Here is a 22,191-nt window from a genome sequence, read left to right on the forward strand (position 1 = left end):
TTTGAAACTTGGTACAGAAATCACACACTGCACCTTTAAGATGGTATGATGCATGTCTTACCATCCAAGGATGAGGAATCTCTGGCAGGGGCATCTGGGGAGGAGCCGGGAGAGAGGTGTGTATCGCTGTCTTACAGGAAGGCTCTGCGATAACAAAATACAAATAAACTGATGCTATTATATTCAGAAGATTTAAAGGGACAGTTCCCCAAAAAATAGAAATTCTGTCATCTTTTACTCGCCCTGCAGGGTTGTCCCAAATCTGTATAAATTTCTTTGTTCTGATGAACACAGAGAAAGATATTAGAAGGAATGCTTGTAACCAAACAGTTCCTGGCCACCATTGACTACCACAGTAGAAAAAAATACTTTGGTAGTCAAAAGTGCCCCAAAATTGTTTGCTTTCCTACATTCTTCAAAATATCTACCTTTGTGTTCAACAGAACAAAGAAATTTATAAACCAAGTTTTCCAATGGTGGCCTTGGTTACAAGCATTCTTCCAAATATCTTTCTCTGTTCATCAGAACAAAGAAATGTATACAGATTTATAACAACTTGAGGGTGAGTAAATGAAGAGTGTATTTGTTTTTGGGTGAACTGTTCCTTTAAGATGGGAAGAAAGGAAGTAAAGGAGCTAAAGGAAACCTGTGCTTACCTTTAGTGGCCAGAACTCTGTGCAGGATGTTTAAAATTTGCTGTTTCTTTTCCCTTACTCCAGCTGTTAAATATTCTCTGTCCAACAGCTCCAGAAAGACCCGCAACTCTGCCAACAACTCCTCCATCGCTGTAAAAACACAATTTGATATTCAGTAAACGCTACATGCTATACGGTGTCAACCTCGGGTGGCACACCCACCGGTCCATTTACCGACTGTCTCATGCATGTAATAGAAAATGCCTGACTGCTAGTCTTTCTTCCCAGAGTTTGAGTCTGAAGGCTGACATTTGTGAGTTTAGCGGCATCAAATCACAAGAGGATAAAAGTCAACTGTGGTTGGTCGCTTTACACGTCAGTCAGTAAGTCTTTTTGTAGGTGGCCGGCCACAATAAGCTGCAAAGTGGACCTGATGGATCAAACTTTATGTGAACATTCAAAAGTCTGGCTTTGTGAGACTATCTGTGATATATCACATACGTCAATCCTGCAAGGCTGTGTTTTCTTTGTTTTGTTGACTCGCTCACATTGACATTCTACAGAGAAGTTGTGTGCCTTGCTCTACCCTCAAAATGTTGGCTGGTATGTGGCAAAAACAGTGAATTATGGGTATCTGTTGGCCAGGCACCTGAGGAATATCGAAGGCTATCAAATGTGAATTGCAGCCCTGGAAAATCAGATGACTATAAAACAGCATTACAATGGTCTCGAGCCCATACAAACACATAGCTGAGGGTTTACATAAGAAGGTTGGAGGGGGAGGACGACTGCTGGAGGGATGGTTTCTTGATGCAGGGCAGAGAATTGAGCTCACTGATTACAGCGTGCTTTAAAATTAACTGTAGCATAGCAAATTGAGTGTGTCACCGTTGTACGACTGCTGCTCTTGATTTCAGCCATCACGAGTGCTGTACTGACATCTGGTTGGTTGCAGTTCATTTCAATGCAGGTGTTACCCTCTAGTGCAGTGGTTCTCAAACTGGGGGCCATGGCCTCCTGGGGGGCCCCAAGATGGTTCCAGGGGGCCACAGATTTTGTGGCATTTTAAAAATATAGATATCTATCATACATTTTGTGCAATCAAACATCAGAAAAACAATGCCACCAACCAAAATAATTGATGTTTTAAAAGTGAAATTGAAGTGAAAATGACCTATTAGTCAGATATGGTGACCCATACCCGAAATGTGACCTCTGCATTTAACCCATCCTGAGAGTAGTGAACACACGTACACCCGGAGCAGTGGGCAGCTATTACTGCAGCGCCCGGGGAGCAAGCAGGGGTAAGGTGCCTTGCTCAAGGGCACCTCAGTCATTACCCGCCGGCCCTGAGAATCGAATCGGCAACCTTCTGGTCACGAGTCCAACTCTCTAACCATTAGGCCACGACTGCCCCTAGCATTAGCATTGTTTAACTGAATATTTTCTTGTTTTAATTAAAATTTTAAATTTAAGATTATAAATCTTTATAATCCGCAAAGCAAAGCAAATGCACTCTACACAAAGGGAGCCTTACAACAAAGAAGTTTGAGAACCACTGCTCTAGTGTCCCTTCTTCGTATGCTTCTTAGTTTAAAAAAATGCACTGGTGTCCATCCCTCTAACATGAAGTATGAGAAAGTACATAAACTATAACTGTTCTCCTAATACCAGAGTTATTCAGATTGCCACTGATTGATTTTAGAGGACAGTATGTTGTTCTTACTTGAAGACATTTCATTTCAATGGAGTTCTCTTGTTGATTTGCTGGATAATTCAATCACATGTTCTTGTTCTCGACTAAATAGACATTTTCCGGTTGTATGTGCTTGAGCTGCTTCTCTGTTCCTTTTCCCTTACAAAAAAAATAAATTTATTCAAGTGTGCTATGAGTGTTCTACTAACAATAAGAAAGCATACTTTTAGTCTACTATGCTGGTTTATATTAACATAGTTGTGCATTTAATACGCCATATATTGTATGGATTTTTTCCTCAAGGTTCAAAAACACTGTAGTGTCTAGGTGTCTTACAATAGTTAATGAATAAATGCTATACTGAAGTGTTTTTCATGTGGGAAAAAATATTACTATTGTATCGTAAAAAAACGGATTTCATATGGCCCTAAGAATGTTCCAATCACTATAGCTAATTTAATTTTTATATTTAATAAACAAACTGGCAAGGAATGGACGCTGTGCAGAACTTTATGAATAAGGGATTCTTTGCATGCAGATTCCGTGTGGGCCTGCTCATAAGAACTCTATTGCCTATACTATTTCCAGTTGTTGCTGTATCATTCCCTGTCCAACAGCTTGCACATGTCTGAGTGAATAAAGCTAATGAAGCACTTTCAGTGATGGTGGCCAAACAACATGAAAGAAAATACACTTTTAAAACCAACTGAGCAAACCAAATCGCTGCAGAGCACCAAGTGCCACGATGAAATGAGGACCACCTTTAAACAATGCTTGGGGGTAAAGTTGAGGGAGGGAGAGAGAAGGGGAAACCTTTAAACAATCACAACCAGCCACGTACACAACACTCTAGTCATTTAGAGGCCGTTTACACAAGACCGTTTTCAACTAAAAACATAAAACTTTTTATGCGTTTTGGCTGTTCATTTAGACGAAAACGGGTCTCAAAGTGCAACTTTTTGAAAACGACGGCATTATCGTTTCCGTGTAAACTCTGAAAGCGGCGTTTAACTATGACGTCATACGCATGCGTATTACGTTGTCAGTCTGTAGGCATGCACGAGTAAACAATACGCCCTTTTCACAATGACGTGAAAACTTCCGCCTTTTTGCAAAGCAGTGTATCATAACATCCGTCTTGCAACAAACAAGAAGAAGAAGAAGAAGAACTTCCGTTTTGCCGTCGCACTGGAATTTATCAACAGTGAGAAAAAAAACTGACAGAACACGTATTCAAGTACTTATCCTAGCACCTTCGCTAACACAAAAAGAAAACAAAACACTTACCTTCATAATCAAACAGGTACTGTTCAACGAAGAATTTGTATCCTTTCTCTAGCTTTGATCTTGTCGTTAGCGAAAATTTGTCTGCAAGACGTTGTACATGATCTAGACGTATTTGTGGCAGATGTGCAAGCCACTTGGTAAACTCCATTCTGAGGCGCTAGCGGAAGTAACTTCTTCTTCTTGAGTTTTACTGGCGGTTGGCAAATTAGCTTATAGGTGCATTAGCGCCACCTTATGAACTGGAGTGCTAGCGGAAGTAATGATACACTGCTTTTTTTTTGTAATGATACACTGCTTCACAGCAGAACAGAAGATGCGTGACGTCATGTGAAAAGGGCGTATTATGGCGGCCGCCATGCGGCATGATTTTGTCGCGGGACATATTTACTATACTTTCTCTGCATAATTTACTGCACCACTACAACCAGACATAGTATTTACATGCACACTACTATAAACACACATACACGGCGAGTCGCCGACAAAGTGTATTAAAAGCGCTTTTAGATCAAAACTTTTAGATGTGTGCAAGCACATAGGGTTTTCTTTATAGCGCAACAGCGCCATCCACTGGCCTGGCATGTATAATACAGCATTTTTATTCGTTTTCCCGGATCCATTTAAATGCAGATCGTTTTGATAACTCTGTCGTGTACGTGAAACTTTTCAAAAACGCGAAGGAAAAACTTTTATTGTGTAACGTGTAAGTTTTTCCTTTGGCAGTTTGTCCATGCCACGCCAGTGGATGGCGCTGTTGCGTTATACAGAAACCCTACATGCTTGCGCACATCCGCATATACTGTTTTAATCTAAAAGCGCTTTGTTAAGTATGTTTGTTTATTGTAGTGTGCATATAAATACTATGTCTCGCTGGTTGTAGTAAATCTACTTTTTCCTGGAGAAATGATAATATGTATGTCACGCGGCACAAACATGCAGCATGGATGCCGCCATTATTGTTTGGGGATTGTATGTTCACATACAGGTAACGTTAATAAAAATAAATTGTTCACATACAGGTAAAACTTAAGTAAACATTTTCATATGCAAAGTATACAATGCATACAGGATGTAAAAAGTATGTTCCATATCATCACCATAGAACATAGAAAAAGATTGAAATGCACAAAAGTAAAAGAGAAGAAAAAAGTAAAATAAATAAAAATTAAAACAAACCAAATATGAGGGTAAGAAATTAAGTTATACATCAGTTACAGTATATAAATTAAAGTGTTTACAAACTGAAGTCGATTTAATGGCTTTCTTATTTAAAGAAGGTGAAATAGAATCCAGGTATAACTTAAAGGGATCATATTGCATTGCTAAAACGAGGATTATTGTTTGTTTTAGATGTAACGCAATGTGTATACACCATTTAAAGTTTAAAAAACGTTGTATTTTACACATACCGTGCATGTTTGTATCTCCTCTTTGCCCCGCCTCTCTGAAACGCGCTGATTTTTTACAAAGCTCATCGCTCTGAAAAGCGAGGTGTGCCAGTTCACTCAACCATGATTGGCCAGTTCACCAGTGCATAGTGATTGGTCAAATACTGCAAGCATTTCACGGAAATGTAACGCATCTTACCATATTCGGAACATCAGGTTCCAAAGCAATTGTACTGACAGACGATACAATGAGATTTACAATTACGCCCACCTTAACTACGTGTAGATTTGGGCGGTCTTAGTCAAATCATGTTACGATGTCATGGCTCTGCTTCATTTAGTCATGTTTTTCTTGGTCCTGTAGCAGAGTCATGACAAAGCCTTTGGTTATGTGTGGAGAGAAACATATTATTGTCCTTTTGACAATAATATACGTTCTCTCCAGTGTCTTGTCATTGGCCCCGCTCCTCTCGTTTCCTTGTTATCTTTCCCTGAGTGTTTGATTTCCCACACCTGCCCCGTGTCGTTATCCCTCGTTTGTCTTTCCTTTAAATACCCTCATGTTTCTTTGTCTTGTGCTGTTGGATTGTTCATTGCGTTCTGTTTGTCCTGTAATTCTGCGTGTGATTATTCCTCGAGTTTCCTGCCTTGTCTTGCCCGTGTTTGTAAGTTTGAGTTTTGGATTTTTTAGTTCTTGGTCTGTCCCATTGTGGGAAGTTTTTGTTTCATGTTTACACTGCGTTCCAAATTATTATGCAAATTGGATTTAAGTGTCGTAAACATTTAATTTTATATTGTTCAATTAAACTTATGGATGGTATTGTGTCTCAGTGCTCTTTGGATCACTGAAATCAATCTCAGACACCTGTGATAAGTAGTTTGCCAGGTGAGCCCAATTAAAGGAAAACTACTTAAGAAGGACGTTCCACATTATTAAGCAGGCCACAGGTTTCAAGCAATATGGGAAAGAAAAAGGATCTGTCTGCTGCCGAAAAGCGTCAAATAGTGCAATGTCTTGGACAAGGTATGAAAACATTAGATATTTCACGAAAACTTAAGCGAGATCATCGTACTGTGAAGAGATTTGTGGCTGATTCAGAGCACAGAAGGGTTCGTGCAGATAAAGGCAGAATGAGGAAGGTTTCTTCCAGACAAATTCATCGGATTAAGAGAGCAGCTGCAAAAATGCCATTGCAAAGCAGCAAACAGGTATTTGAAGCTGCTGGTGCCTCGGGAGTCCCGAAAACCTCAAGGTGTAGGATCCTCCAGATGCTTGCAGTTGTGCATAAACCTACTATTCGGCCACCCCTAACCAATGCTCACAAGCAGAAACGGTTGCAGTGGGCCCACACATACATGAAGACTAATTTTCAAACAGTCTTGTTTACTGATGAGTGCCGTGCAACCCTGGATGGTCCAGATGGATGGAGTAGTGGATGGTTGGTGGATGGCCACCATGTCCCAACAAGGCTGCGACGTCAGCAAGGAGGTGGCGGAGTCATGTTTTGGGCTGGAATCATGGGGAGACAGCTGGTGGGCCCCTTTAGGGTCCCTGAAGGTGTGAAAATGAACTCTGCAAGGTATGTAGAGTTTCTGACTGAGCACTTTCTTCCATGGTACAAAAAGAAGAACCATGCCTTCCGTAGCAAAATCATCTTCATGCATGACAATGCACCATCTCATGCTGCAAAGAATACCTCTGTGTCATTGGCTGCTATGGGCATAAAAGGAGAGAAACTCATGGTGTGGCCACCATCCTCCCCTGACCTCAACCCTATTGAGAACCTTTGGAGCATCCTCAAGCGAAAGATCTATGATGGTGGGAGGCAGTTAGCATCAAAACAGCAGCTCTGGGAGGCTATTCTGACATCCTGCAAAGAAATTCAATCAGAAACTATCCAAAAACTCACAAGTTCAATGGATGCAAGAATTGTGAAGGTGATATCAAAGAAGGGGTCCTATGTTAACATGTAACTTGCCCTGTTAGGATGTTTTTGATTGAAATAGCTTTTGATTTCAGTAAATATGACCTCCTAATGCTGCAAATTCAACAAATGACCATTTTCAGTTTTTTACAACCTATGAAATGTTTTCAAACTCTGTTGTGCATAATAATTTGGAACAGTGCATTTTGAGTTTTTCATTTTTTAAATAAATACTGTTGTCAGTGGGAGGTTTGTTCAATAAAATTCCAAATGTACCCTAACTGTTGATTACTTGAAAATTATACTGACTGTCATTTGCATCGACAAATTAGGAAAACCAGAGAAAGATATCATTTGCATAATAATTTGGAACCCAGTGTATATCTTAGTTCTTTATTTGTTTATACCCCCTCGTGGGTTTTTTGTTTCTGTGTGTTGTTTGTCAAATAAAATCTTGTGTGTTAACCCCGTTCATTGCCGCTGCCTGCGACTTGGGTTCTTTCCTCCACCTTCCGTGACAGAATCCGAACCACAACTGAACCCAGCAGGCAGCCCATGGACAGACATCAAACCAGCCGGTGGCCGTGTACCGGCAATCCGGTATGGTGGGAGGCATATAGCTTCCCAGTCACACGCCGGAGGGGCCCGTTCCCGCCCAGTGCATCGGCCTTACTGGACTATGCTCGGGAGGTCGGAGGCCAAAGGGCATCCGTCCCCAGGTGCTGGTGAGTGCTACCTCATGGCCGGGATGGACTGACCCAACACTTTTCCGGAGCGGGAGGAGTTGGTTTACCAGCCGTTCCCACATTAGTGGAACGGTTGCAGCTTCGAGAGGAGTGTGGCAAAGACTCCCCCCCCAGCAATCATCCAATCTCCTCTCGTCCCGGTCTGGCGTCCATCCCGGAGGACCGTGTGGTGGGTACTCTCACCTTGGGGAACTCCACGCCATCATCCTCCTTCACCTCCTGCAGCCTCCCTACCACCAGTCAGCCTCGGTGGGAAGCGGGGAAGGCGAGAGTCCTGGGGGTCATCCTCGGAGGACTCCAACCCGGAGCCAACCGTACCGTTTGCCTTCTACTTGCAGCCGGCCACCGGGCGGGTGGCTAGACTCAAGAGAAAGAGGCAACTGGCGAGCAGCGAAGGTCGGGCCAGTCCGGTGTCCAGTCCGTTGTGTCCATCCGGCGTCCAGTCCGGCGATCCAGTCGATGCCAGTCATGGGTCCAGTCCGGTGCAGCCGGTGTCCCAGCCGTTGTGCAGCCGTCAGTCGGTCCAGCTGTCGTGTCTCAGTCCGGTGATCCAGCCGTCCTCCAGCCGGCGTCAAGCCCTGTCCAGCCGGCCTTCCAGCCGGCTGTCAAGCCTCTGTCCAGCCGGCCTTCCAGCCGGCCACCCTTATCCGGCAGCCGCCCCAGCGCACCCGCCTCGCCGGCTAGCCCCGGAACCCCCAGGGTCCAAGGACTGTCCCCCCACGGGACTCCCCCTAAGTCCCCTAGGACTACGCGCCCTCGAGCGCAGCCGGGGACTGGGACTTCTCCCCACCCCCATGGACTGCCCCCTATGGGCCCTGGTTTGGCCCTCCCCCCTCCCATGTTTGTTATTTTTGATGTCCCACCCTAGTCCTGTTGTTTTGTGTCTTGTCTGCCTTGATTTTGTTTTCTTTGTTTTGCCTTGTCCTGTCTGTCTCCCAGTCTGTCTTGTCTCGTCCGTCTACCCCTTGGTGAGCACCTGGAGGTGCTCATTAAAGGGGGGGCTTCTGTCATGGCTCTGCTTCATTTAGTCATGTTTTTCTTGGTCCTGTAGCAGAGTCATGACAAAGCCTTTGGTTATGTGTGGAGAGAAACATATTATTGTCCTTTTGACAATAATATACGTTCTCTCCAGTGTCTTGTCATTGGCCCCGCTCCTCTCGTTTCCTTGTTATCTTTCCCTGAGTGTTTGATTTCCCACACCTGCCCCGTGTCGTTATCCCTCGTTTGTCTTTCCTTTAAATACCCTCATGTTTCTTTGTCTTGTGCTGTTGGATTGTTCATTGCGTTCTGTTTGTCCTGTAATTCTGCGTGTGATTATTCCTCGAGTTTCCTGCCTTGTCTTGCCCGTGTTTGTAAGTTTGAGTTTTGGATTTTTTAGTTCTTGTTCTGTCCCATTGTGGGAAGTTTTTGTTTCATGTTTAGATCTTAGTTCTGTATCTGTTTAACACCCCCTCGTGGGTTTTTGTGTTGTGTTTAATAAAGTATTTGTTTTGTTAACCCCGTCACTACCGCTGCCTGCGCTTGGGTTCTCTTCCACGCACACATTGTGACATACGAACTGACGTAGATTTGTTGGGGTGTGGTTACACGAGGCGTTTCAGGCAAGTCTGGTTGAGCATTCGCTTTTAGATAGAATGCATCTTTTGTTCCCACACTTTCATTTGTGCAATTTTACGTGTCTAATCCATGCATGGGCAACTTATAACACACCAAAAACACGTACTTCCGCCATATGACCCCTTTAAGATCTTTTTGGAAGACCAGAAATAATGGCTTATTATAGGCGAATTTACATTTATGTATGTAAAATTGACAAAGAAAAAAAATTAAATTAACAATAAAACAAACATTGTTCAAGTCAGACTCATAATATCCCAAAATAATATCCTTAAAAGTTATTGAGAACCCACTCTCAATATTCTCTTTAAGAAATTAGCTAATATCTTTCCAAAAATTTTCAGTATAATGGCATGACCAAAATAAACGATACACTGTTTCTTTGCCAACTTTACAAAATGAACATCTTGTATCAATATCACTTTTATATTTCAACAAGAAGGCTTGACTGGGTAAAATGTATTAATTATTTTGAATGACACTTCCTTTACTTTATTAGTAAGAAAATATTTATGTTGCAAAGACCAAATCTTTTTCCAGTTCAAATTTATTGTTTGGGGAATACTCGAGCATGCATACAGACTGAACGCGTAATACGCATGCATATGACGTCATCGTTTTTGGAAAACGGCACCTTCAGACTTTACATGGAAACGATAATGCCGTCGTTTTCAAAAACTTGCACTTTGAGACCCGTTTTCAAAAGTTTGCATTTTCAGTCCCCCAAAATGCCGTTTTCGTGTAAATAAACAGCCAAAACGCATTAAGAAGTTTTCAGTTTTTAGTTGAAAACGGTCTTGTGTAAACGGCCTCTTACACACTCCCCATTGACAAACCATGGCGTACAGCAGTGTCATTTTCACGTACCACGTATCTTCTCTGGATCTGTTCCACAGTTGTGGAATGATCTGCCTGTTGCTACAAGATTAGCAGATTCTGTAGCCATCTTTAATGAATCGGTTAAAAACACACCCCAACACCTGACCTCACCTTTTCTACTTCTTATCCTATCCTTACCAAAAAAGGACTTTTTTGTGTACTGTGGTAGTCTTACTGAGACCAGTTTTATTGCACTTATGCTTTGTTGTCCTTGTGTTGTACTAATTGCTTCTTTTTTTACCTCATTTGTAAGTCGCTTTGGATAAAAGCGTCTCCGCTCCCCACTCACGTGGGTGTTCGCTCCTCCCGCTCAAAGTCGCACCAGACCGCTCCGCTCAATTCTGCTCCCCACTCACCTATAATTTCATCCCGCTCCGGTGAAATCGCTCCACGCTCGCTCAAATTTTAAATTCCCCTGCATGCCTAACACCTGCCGTTTTCAACCAAAGCCTTACCCCTCGTTTACACCGCACGTATCTGCGGCACATTACGGCTCCGACGAGGAGTCGCGGATCGCCACTGCTATGCTTGTATTTACACCAGATATCTCTCCTTCACAACGAACGATTTTTGAAGTGTAGGCTGACAGTTTTGTTAATTGTTGAAGGCACAGGTGAATTCTGGGTGGATTTGTGCATGCCCTAGACTCTTGGTGTGAGCGGTATCGGAGCGGAACTGGAGCAAGACAGAGCGATCGCTCCGGCCTTTGGATAAAAACCCGCTCCGCGCTCTGACTATATTTTGCACACTCTGCTCCCCGCTCGCTTCCCGCTCCGTTCCACTCACATGCTCTGTTTCAAATACGGTAGAACAGCACTTCTATATACCACTGCGGTGTGCAGTGTACAGCATCTGCTAAATTTAACTATTTTCTCAGTTTCCCATTTCTCTCTGCTTTAAGTCTCCCCAACCGGAAACTGCTGAGGGCTCTTCCTGTGAAACGTGGAAGTAACACGTGCATATAAGGCTGTGACGATAACCGCATCACCGCAGTAATGAGATGCCGACCGCGGTATTGAGGTCATCACCGCGCATTTTTTGTATTGTAGTGCACAGAAATGGATACCTAATGTTGATTTGGTGCACTGAGTGTTTTTTTCCATGCGCTGCTAGAAGTAACGTTAGTGAGGTTACGGTAGTTTGGATCCCCGGAAAAAAAGGATGAGCAGTTTTAGTTCAGACGGACGTGGATGTGTTTTACATTGCTCTTAGTTCAGAGTAACCTAAAAGTGAGTCAAAAAAGACTTTTGTCTGTCGTTCTTCAGACGCTTCAGTATTTTATTTATTTGCTGGTTAAAGTTACAGAAGTGCATATGGTGTGGGATATGAACTATAAACGCAATAATTAATTGTTAATCATAAATCTTTGGAAGCTCTTGCTAACTTGCTCAGTTACTCCTCTGTAAAATCAAAGTAATGATCAACTTTTGGAGAGAGCCGTTGTTGTTCTCCCACAGCTATGATGAAAAAAGATCAACAGAAAACAATAGTCTGAATGGTTTATGAAGTTAAATAGAGTACATCTGATAAGGTAATACTGATGCCATTTTTGTACACTTACAGCTTCTTTGTTTACAAAAACCTTCCTGAGATAAGAACTGTGGTAATGGGCGTTTCGTTTCCGACACGCAGTGTATGAAGAAAGACCAATCACAACTGATTGGGCCAGTTGGCCAATCGGCGCACACTGGACTCGCAGTAGGGAGGAGCTTAGAGAAGCGGAAAATTTGAACAGCTTCGGAGGAATCGTTTAGGGATCTTTGAGAAATGGATAGATGCTAAATGCTTATTTTACGAAAATAGCACTGTTTTTTACCTTTGATGCATTTAAACATGTTGTTGGGGACTCTAATACAACATTAGGACAGACATCTGCCCAGTTAACCGAAAATATATATCACGTGATTTATGCACAACTTGTGAGTGAAGTACGGTAAAATGCTGCTGCATCCGAAAGCCAGAGGGCGCTCTCGTGTAGAAACTCAAAATACGTACTACAGAAGAAGACCATAACACACGTAGCTCTAGGAAATGCCTATGGACATCTTTTTATCACTGTTACTCAAGCCTCATCAGGTATTTTTATGATAATAAAGTATATTTATAATGATCATGTTTGACAGGTGTTGCTTTTTTAAATGCACGTTATAAGCGACTCGAACTCGCACTGCTTTTAGATCGAGCAGCATTTCCTGATCCCAGAGCCGTGCTTCACGGACAAGCTACGCATTAAAAAAATATTTGATACCTTGCATTATCGCAGCCAGCTCGGTTTCAGTAGGATTTAGTGGTGACCGCGGTTAACCGTGCACATGTCTATAAGACACTTACAAAAACCTTTAAACCTGCTCTTTAAGTAATGTTCAGTATCGGTTTCAGCCAAGTGCATCCTGAAATTTCGGTATCGGTTTCGGCCCAGAATTTTCATTTCGGTGTATCACTATGATATACATAACTATGTCTTCAGAGGTGTATAAAGACCTTACATAATGACAATTTGCAACCTCACACCGCTAAATACCACTAAAATGTCCACATTGCTCCTTCAAGGGTATGTTAACACATTGCGATTAAAGAAACAAAGCCCACAAAGTAAGAACAGAGGTACTTTGTTGGTGGACCTTAGACTTGTTTTGCAAATGCCAGCCAAAAAGAAACTAATGCCATGCTAAAGGTCCAGTTTCAATGGCAAAGCTGATTTTAATTTAGTGTTGATGGAAAAGGAAAGCAAGAAAGAGAGAGAAAGAATGGTCTTCAGCTTCATGGTTGTCTAGGACCAGTTTGACAAGGTGACCCAGTAAACTCTGAGAATAAACATCCTTCACAGAACAAAAAAGCACATTATCCACCATTCCTCCCCAAATTCAATAACAAAGAGGGATGTGGTCTATAAAACCAATTGTAATGCTGCCAGCACGCAGGAACTAGTATTATCCGCTGATGCAGTGTGTGTGTGTGTGTGCGTTTGTGTAAGTGTATATGTACTGTATAAGTGGTTACGGTCTACCACCCAGGCTGCTGAGAAGCAACAACATCCTTGAAATTCACCGCCGCTAAGTACCAAAGGAAATATGTGAGCAGATTACAGAGTATCTTTCTCTCTCCACAATGTCATCCTACCCGCCTCTTACGTCAGAATTTAGACCGATTCTCTTTAATGAACTGTTCGAATCCATATGCACACGCATGATCTATGACCTACAGTACTGTATATACAATCAGACGGCTTTTTTTTTGGTTTCAAACCCATGCCAAGTTTCTGTGGCGTGCCCACCATCCAACATCTCTCTCTCACCCTTTTCTCTGCTTTCATCTCTCTCTCTTATACGCTCTTCTCGGTTGCTTTTTCAATTTCAGCTCAAGATGCCATTTCTTCACTGACAATTAACCTATGAAAAAAGAAGATAAACAGCTCTTTTGCACTGGTATGAAACCAAGAACATACACATGAACCTTTCTCTCTATCTCTCTCTTCTGAAGAATTAAGACTGCTCATCAAGCATGCTGCTGCTCTTTGAAGTCTGCTGACAGGATCCAGACAGAAAGCTGGTGATGACTGAGGCACACCACAATCTCCTCTAAGCTTCAGTCCAGTCTTACACATCGAGAGACCTTGGTGAAGAACACATGGAGGAATAAAGGAATGTACAAAGAAAAGATACAGATACAAAGATACAGCATAAATTGTCCAATATTTGTGTGTAACTTATGTAACAGCTTCTGAGCAGAGTTTGCACAAAACAAAACTCTTCTGTAGGTAACTGCATTATAAAAACATTATGAAAATGTTTGCATCATTCCTACAGTTACTGTACAGTGTTTGTCTTCTCCTCCTTATACTCCATCTAGATCAATCTCAACTTAGCTGACACTTATGAACATAACAATGTATATTTTATCAAATCTGTCTTGCTTTATCTAAAGTATCTGTTTCCCAGAAGAAAATAGCTGTTTGGAAGCTGGGCAAAGCGATGGGCAGCTAACTAGTCTGTGGTTTGTGAAATTAGCCTGCTTTACGGTTTGGCCTCATCATGGTTACCCCTTGCTACCACAGACTTGGGCACATGAGCACCACTTTCTAGTCGTTTTACACATGCCTGGAAAATAGTAGAAAACTACAGGGGAGCAAAAATATTAAACAGATGCTCCACTGTCCCACTAATGATGGGCTTCTATACCAGCATTCGAGTGGCTGCGTATATCAAACGCACTGGTCCTCATCAATGAAAGAGAATATCTTGCATACAGTATTTGATCTGTGTGTTTGATTATATGTGTGAAGTATGTGTCTGCTCCATGTATCCACATGAACATATAAGAAAAACACTGAGGTTTTGGTTATGAAAGGACTCTTCGAAATATACATCCATATATGTATACTTTTGTGCTTATGAGTGTATGGGTAATGACAGAGAACTAACTCTAAAACCGCAGTGGGCAGAGGGGTGGGAGAGAGGGGCCTGATCAAGAATGATCCTTCTAGAAGGCGGAGGAGACTCGACGGTGCCTGAAATACTGTGCAGAACAGTGTGTCCGTGCGTATGAATTTGTGTTTGCATACAACATGCATCAATTTGTTTTTGTGCAAACTTACAAACGTTATTATGTAAATATTCTGCACACAGAGATTCAATTATTGTAAAATATTTAGTTTTTACTTTTGAAATTAAAATGTCTGCAACACAAAGTCAGTAAGTGATGAGATACAGTCTAATTCATATTGCATTGTGGGAAAAGCAAGACAAGTTCACATCTAAAAATCTGTAGTCTAGACAGTCCCGTCCCTCTAGGACCACAGTTAACCTTTCCATCCCCCACCCCCCCCCACTTATCTCCATACTTAAAAATCTGGCTAATTCATGAATAATTCAACGCATGTTAATGTAATCCTTAAATTAAGCAAAAAGTAAACTGATATGCTTTACTGTCCATAAAGGAGTGTTTGGGCACTTTCCCTTAGGGACAATATGAAAGAAGGGCATTAACTCTATTATGATTGTAAATGTTTATGGCAGCCACTAAGAGAGGAAAAATGAGAACAAAAATGATAAATGACTCCAGCGGTGCCAAACGGATGACAGGGTGGGGGGAAAAGATGGAGGAGGGCACAGAAGTTAAGTTTTCTTCTTCCATGCCGTCTTATTTTGGGTCAGACATCTCTAGCTGGAAGGGAAGTGAGGTTTGGGGGGTTTCTGGCATGTGTAAGCCTTTAAAAAGTCATCAGCGTGGTATCTGTCATAAAGGAGACCCCCTTAAGCAAGGCCAAGTACGCTAACAGGCCAGTGCCCACATCACACACGGTAATAGACTGGCAATTTTGACTTGTTTGACAACACCGTGCCATTTGCATGAATGCCAATAAACACATTAACCACCACTGCAGCCTAGCATAAAAGTTCAAAGCCAAAGGAACAACTGGATTCATATCAACACATTTTAATGCAAAAAACTAAAAAAAGAATGCTCATACTACATATAACGACAAATAATGCGCAATGCCTTGGCACAACAACACTTGGCCCTTGACATATAAAGCCAAAGCTACACCCTTCGCCCAGATACCGTTAAACCACTGTGGACAATAGGGCTCTGTCATTGCCAACCCAGTGTGATGCACATACAGGATACCTGACACCTCACAGCTGCCTGCCAGCCAACCAATTACAGAGACCCTGCCTATACAGCTTATGTTGTTTTTTTTAAGTGCACACTTGTGTGACAGAAGATAAGAGGGCACCTGTATCACCCACCCTTGTAGATTTATGGGTGACTTAAATGTCTCTTTTCAAACTGTTTATAACTTAGTAAATACTATTATATTATTCGTATACTGTTTAAATTGTATTAAATAAAAATATACATAATATAAAAATGACTATAATTGCATTTCAATTTGCACTGTACACAAATAGCTGTCCATGACGTCTTTTCAACCCCGTGCCATAACATTTACCGCCTCCGCATTTACATTTTAACGTTAACTGACCTCAGAGGAGCGGAGAAAAGGGTGAGTTCAGTTTTTGAAACCAATCGAAACAATATTGCTGTTTAGTCATGCTAAATATAACATGTTTAGTCAAATTTAGCAATCTTCTTTACTCGCGGAATGCAAGCTCTCTATTAGAAATGCAAAGCTGGTTATCGTTATCACTATTGTCATACATTCACTGTTTGCAATATCTCACTATATGTACATTGTCCGATCAAATTCACTTTTGGACAAGGTTATATATGCTTATATTGATCGAAGGTCTCAAAGCATTGAACAATGAAACCAGCCATGCAGACACTGGACACTCACCCCTCGAGGCGAACAGTATGGGGTCGCTCCGCATCTTAAAGTCAAGCGCATCTAACTCGAGATCGCTAGGGGTGGCAGGCGTGTGTCAGACAGCTGCTGTATTTCATTAAAAATCCGCAGAACAGAGCCGTCTCTGTTTCCCCTCTTCCCCCTGTGCGAACACCGCTCGCAACCGCCCGGCAAAGCTTTCCAGTTAAATCTCTCTTCAAGATCCTGACTCGGCGCGGTTTAGTTCGTTCTCAGTCTATCGCGATCCCGACCAGCAGCCAACGGCTGTGCTTTCTAAGGGGAGCTGCGTAAAGACCGTAAAGAAAATATTTAACTTTCTCTCCATGTCGTGCTCCGCAAACGTGGGACCTCCTACCTTTTCTATGTAGTTTCCTCTCCCTCTTTTCTCCGCCCCGTAGCAACACATCTCCAATTCCACAGCTGGAAACAGCGCATGGGTGCGGGGAAGGACGAATAGCGAGGACGTGTTTAGTAAAATATATATGCATCACACACAGACACGCACGCACGCACAGTGAGAGCACACATTTAAGATAAAGGAGAGAGAAGCACAGGTCAAATATAACAGACTATAAATTCCTATATGCAATATTAGCTAAGTAAAACTTTAAACTTCTAAAATTCTAGAATTCTAATTCTATTACATCGAATAAAGAAGAGAAAAAGTTGTTAAAACCTGTTAGTATTGTGGAATATTTTTTCTACTATTACACAGCTGGGATCTTACACAGTTTTACTGAAAAAAATGTTGGAGAAAAGTAATGTCATCCTTTCCAGCTTCAAAATGTATTCTGTAAATCACTCGTCTATTACAAGTCATTAATCTAGAACGGTCCCCCAAAAGTCTGAAACTATATTCACAGCGTGCTGGACGTGTGATGAAAACAACAGGTCACTGACCTGGAGATGTGTCCACGGTGCATTGTGATACAGCTAAAGAATGCGTGTGCACAACTACAAGTCAAGGTAAACCCATTTCTAGACTGAAGAATGTGTGTATGCATGTGTGGGTGGCCAAGCAAACTAGTGTATGTCAGAAGGATATTGTATCTGGAGACTGATCCATTTATTTGGCCTTGGTGCAAAAACAACAGTATACTGACATCATATTTGGGAGAGAATCAAATTGATATGCAGACGTCCAGTCCACCCAAAGCCTGAAGCACAGCAGCTTGCAACAGTGTTGTTGCTTCAGACTAAGGTTTCAACACAGCCTACACTCCTCACAGTATCAGATTCAACACTATATCAGATTGAAAACATTTTTGAGATACTGAACTTATCTTAACTTATCTGTTAACATTCTCTATTGGGCTAAACCTCAAACCTAGTTTACAGATGTACTGTATATGCTGACATGCAGAGGCGATGAGAGAAAACAAGGTTATACTGCCACAGAGCTACATCCTTAAGGTCATTTTAACAGCATACAGTCACAAGGAGGATGTCTTTAGCGAGATATCCAGAAAAGATGAAATCTATTTAAAACAAAAAATAAACTCAGTAAAAAAGACACAACAGGGCTACGCCTGTGAATTGTGAAACACTCCAGCTCTGTCAAAAAATGAAATATCTCAAATATCTGCCAAACGCAAACTCATCTGAAGGAGACACCAATAAGTTAATTGACTCCTGGCAGGCAAATGAGTTATTAAGCTCCATTGAAAGATACATAAAATACACAAACAGAGTAGAAAAGAAAAAAATTAAAAATATTTTGTCTGAAGTTAACCACAGTTAAGTAAATGTATGTTATCCTTGATTAGTATATCCATCTCTCTCCAGCTCCAGACACGCCAGTCAAAACACAAAGTAATTCAGTGATACCCCTCTAACATGATTTAGCCCGCACACCACGTGCAAAGGTTCCTGGGAGTATGGCAGAGGCCCCATGCTGGCAAACAAGAAATTGTGAAAAAACTGCCTTAAAAAAACAGAACTGTAATGAAGCATTAAATAGCTTGGTAGCTGGCGTAGACTGCTTCCTCTTATGAGTATGGCATTCATAACGGCAAAGACAGGGCGTTTGTGGGGCAACACATACAGTAAAATGAAATCAAGGTCTTTGCAAGTGAATCTTACAGTATATATATATATATATATATATATATATATATACACACACACCTTTATTTAACCAGGTAAGTCAATTGAGAACCAGTTCTCATTTACAATGACGCACTATGTGCCTGTGTCAATCATCAGTTTTCTTTCGTTTTCAATGGGAATGTATGGTTTGCAGCAAACCTCAATGAAACACCTCATTACTAAATCGGTTTGCCTCATTGGCAAACTACAAAAATCAAAACAGGTCTGGTGCTGTTCTGCACACCACCTGCGAGACAAAGGGAAACATGTAAATGTAGCTCTCTGGAACAGATGTAATCAATTGAATTTCATGGGTAAATTAATGTGAACGCTCGAGAGGCCTGACTCACCAGTTTGTGTAGTCTCTTAAAAACTAGCATTTCTATTCAGTGCCCTGAATGAACTCTTCGATTTATTTCCAGCCCTTAGAATCTAAGGACTTGCAGAACCTTTATAATTGCTGGTCAGCGTTTCCAGCGTTTTTGAAAGCCTGCTGAGTATTTTTGATTCATTTAAAACCACCGAATATCAGCTCTGCGATCTGCACCCCCTGCTGCTCTCAGAATCTAAACAAAGACATTTGGCTGGACTGTGCCTTATTGCTACATGTACATAATCAGGCCAAAGCCTTCTTATGGAATTAAAAAAAAAGTAGACAGACAGGATTTAGGATCACGGGAGACAATCGTTCTAGTAAATACATTTACACAGTTTATGTTTATGCCCCAAAAGCATAAGACCAATGGATATCTCATATGACATCTTGAGATAAGCCTGCAGACAGGATTGATTGATTGATTAAGGAATGAATACTGTTAGCTTCAAAAATGTAAACAAAACATAGAATATTAAATGCAAAATAAAATTAATTCATTTTGTAGCCTTGTGTCAACGAGTAAATGAACAGTTCAGATGCAAAATGCGACATTTTGCTTCAATTTTTTTTATCAGAATCCAATGTTTATTAAATTTTATAATTTATATTGTATTCATTGCTAATAAAGTGAAATCATTGAACCTAAACAGGAGCCTGATAAAAACGGCAATTATAAAAGAAAATTTCAAATGGCACCAGTGTAACTTTTTAAATATGTACATATAATATACACAAAATTATGCCAGTTCTGCTGCTTAAAGGTCTTTGCACATACAGTCCGAAATTTTCGTATACGTTTTTTCTTATTTGCCTCTCGTTTGTACGGTGTCTCTGAATTGTTATAAATGGCCACTCAAAAATCTTGCTACGGATGCGAAAACGCAGAAAATCGAACCCGGTCCGAATTTTTTTATGACGGACGAAAATAACGGAGGCAGTGTGTAAATGTGATCGACACAACGCGAGGTCGTATTTATCTTTTAACGTGCGGAAATTTCGGACGCAAATTTCGGACACAATGTGCAATGGGCTTAAGAGTAACATGTATTTATTGAACTGCAATGCGTCCAATTCATAAAACAGTAAAACTAGGCTGTCAAATAAATGTTGTGAGAAAACATCTCTGTATCTCTGTATCTTCCAAAAAAAATATGGAACTCACTCATACACATTAATATTTATTTAGGATGTGAAAGTTGTCTCAATGCTGAATTGAGCATTGTCTGTTCAGTGACAATGACTCTGTCTTAGTTCAAACCTAAATCAATGGCAAAACCCTTGCTAGGCATCATTTCATTGGTTGTTCTTCAGCTTTACTGTTCTCCCCTGATAAGATGTTATCCCATGTACACATGTGGGAAGTAAAGCTAAACAGTGCAAAACACGCACGCACACGCACACATGCACGCACAGCACACACACACGCACACGCACACACACAGATGGACTTATAGGACATAGGCAGTAAATGTGCATAATGGAAACGTTGTGAGCTGGTACAGTACACTGCATCACATGCGGGAAATAAAGTAACCCAAACTGGTCTGGAGAAGTCATCACAAGCAATCAGACTTCATAGTCTGTTTCAGTTCTCATATGACTAAGAGATAAAGGTTGCTCAGCCACAGTTGCATAATTTGACACCAGAGTTTTATAGTGCTGCAAGACCAGAAAGCTGTAGCACATATGGACAGACAGTATGGAGCACTGGCTGTGGTCCAGTGAAGGAAAGCCTTGATGGAGGGAGAATAGAGCAATACTAAGGAAACTAGGTCAGAACCAGGGGTGCCTCACATGTCCTGAAAAGTGAAGCTGTGGGCTCTTTGAATGTCCCCTGGTGGCTGGCTGCAGTACAGGTCATAAACCCCGCCCTCACCATGTAAACAAATGGGACAGGAGCCAAACTATAAAATCCAATTACACTTCAAAGATTTTCCCCAAAGATTTTTTGTCGGTTTTTATCATGTTGATGTATGTCCAAGTGTTAGTTTTTTTTTAATAAGTTTGGTTTTAGTAAGTTTATAAAAAAGGGGTGTGGTAACATTATTACTTCGTTTACGATTGAGTCATCATGGGCAGGACCTTGATACCGGGCTCCACTTCGTGCTCACTACTGCACAGACTCTGGTTCCACTGACGATTCATTCTGCACATGCCCAGGCTCCAAACTGACGTTTGTAAAAAAACATGTCAGCGCCCATCGTCAGATTTTTACGCTCAATTCATTACAATGGAAGAAAGCGCCGTCACGCTGTCCATCTTTTTTACAGTCTATGGTCAGAACCATGACTGTGAGCATGACTGCCTTTTGACACATTGCTCACATGTAATATCCTGGCTGTGATTCACACATACATTAGTAGTGTGTTTGGGTTGGGCAGGGTCAGCTGAATAGCGCACTTAAAACCGGTCCAACGAGGGGGTCTTGGAGAGATACACAATCATATATCCTTGAACCCCCCTAAAGGGGCTTTGACAAAAAACAGCTCAACATTCCATATTAGATACACGGGAATGGTACAGATGAGGTCATGCTATGTTCTCTGTCTGCTTCCTTAGTCATCAGGGCATCTATCAATGACTACTGCACATATAAAATAAAATACACCTGGTTTGAAGGCTAAAACAATGGCAAAAACACTGTACAGTTATAAAAACAGTCCTGAGATAAATTCTCTCACGCTACTATTGGGGACTCAAAGTGACCCCCTTAATATTTTTTTATATCTTGCCTCAACAATAAATGTTTAATTCACTTGTTTATACAAACTAAATGTTTGTATACCGATCTTAACAACATAAACTGAGACTAAGTACATTTACAGTGTTGGCCAGTCAAGTCAATCCAGTGTTTACATCGCTGGCAATGGCATCTCCATGTTGTAGTAATGGGTAATGGAGCAGTCATTGGAGACAATAGACATTGGAGAATTTGGTGAAGGCCAATCTGCAAGTTAACAACAGCAATAAGAAGCCAAACGGCGTTTATCCATATATATTCTTTTATTGATTTATTGGTGAGCCCACTACTGCATTGATTCCCATTTCCCCATTGGTCACACTCTTCATAAATGTTCTGGGTTCTTGCTTTCCTCCAACCATCAATGAAGACCTCCTACTTCCCCTTGTTGTGTGTTTTATAAATCAAGTATCATTAACACCCCCACCCCCCAATCCACAACAAACAGATGGATGGATACATGTATGAAGGGGAGGATGACCCAGCAAGACAAATAATCACAAT

At 41.4% G+C, this 22,191-nt stretch overlaps 1 protein-coding gene across 4 annotated transcripts in view; it reads right to left on the bottom strand.

Annotated features, from left to right (window-relative positions):
- The window catches only part of afap1 (actin filament associated protein 1), a 65,065-nt gene that overhangs the window by 26,750 nt on the left and 16,124 nt on the right, over positions 1-22,191 (bottom strand). The window contains exons 1-3 of one of the 4 annotated variants that reach the window (XM_057359178.1): positions 16,839-16,928; positions 657-785; positions 62-144 (exon numbers count right to left, since the gene is read on the bottom strand). In XM_057359178.1, the coding sequence (XP_057215161.1) occupies positions 62-144; positions 657-783 (210 nt within the window). In that variant the 5' untranslated portion in view covers positions 784-785; positions 16,839-16,928. The other 3 variants (XM_057359176.1, XM_057359180.1, XM_057359177.1) reach the window with 3 other exon arrangements.

This window comes from Triplophysa rosa, linkage group LG18 (assembly GCF_024868665.1).
Source record: "Triplophysa rosa linkage group LG18, Trosa_1v2, whole genome shotgun sequence".
NCBI classification, from domain to species: Eukaryota; Metazoa; Chordata; class Actinopteri; order Cypriniformes; family Nemacheilidae; genus Triplophysa; species Triplophysa rosa.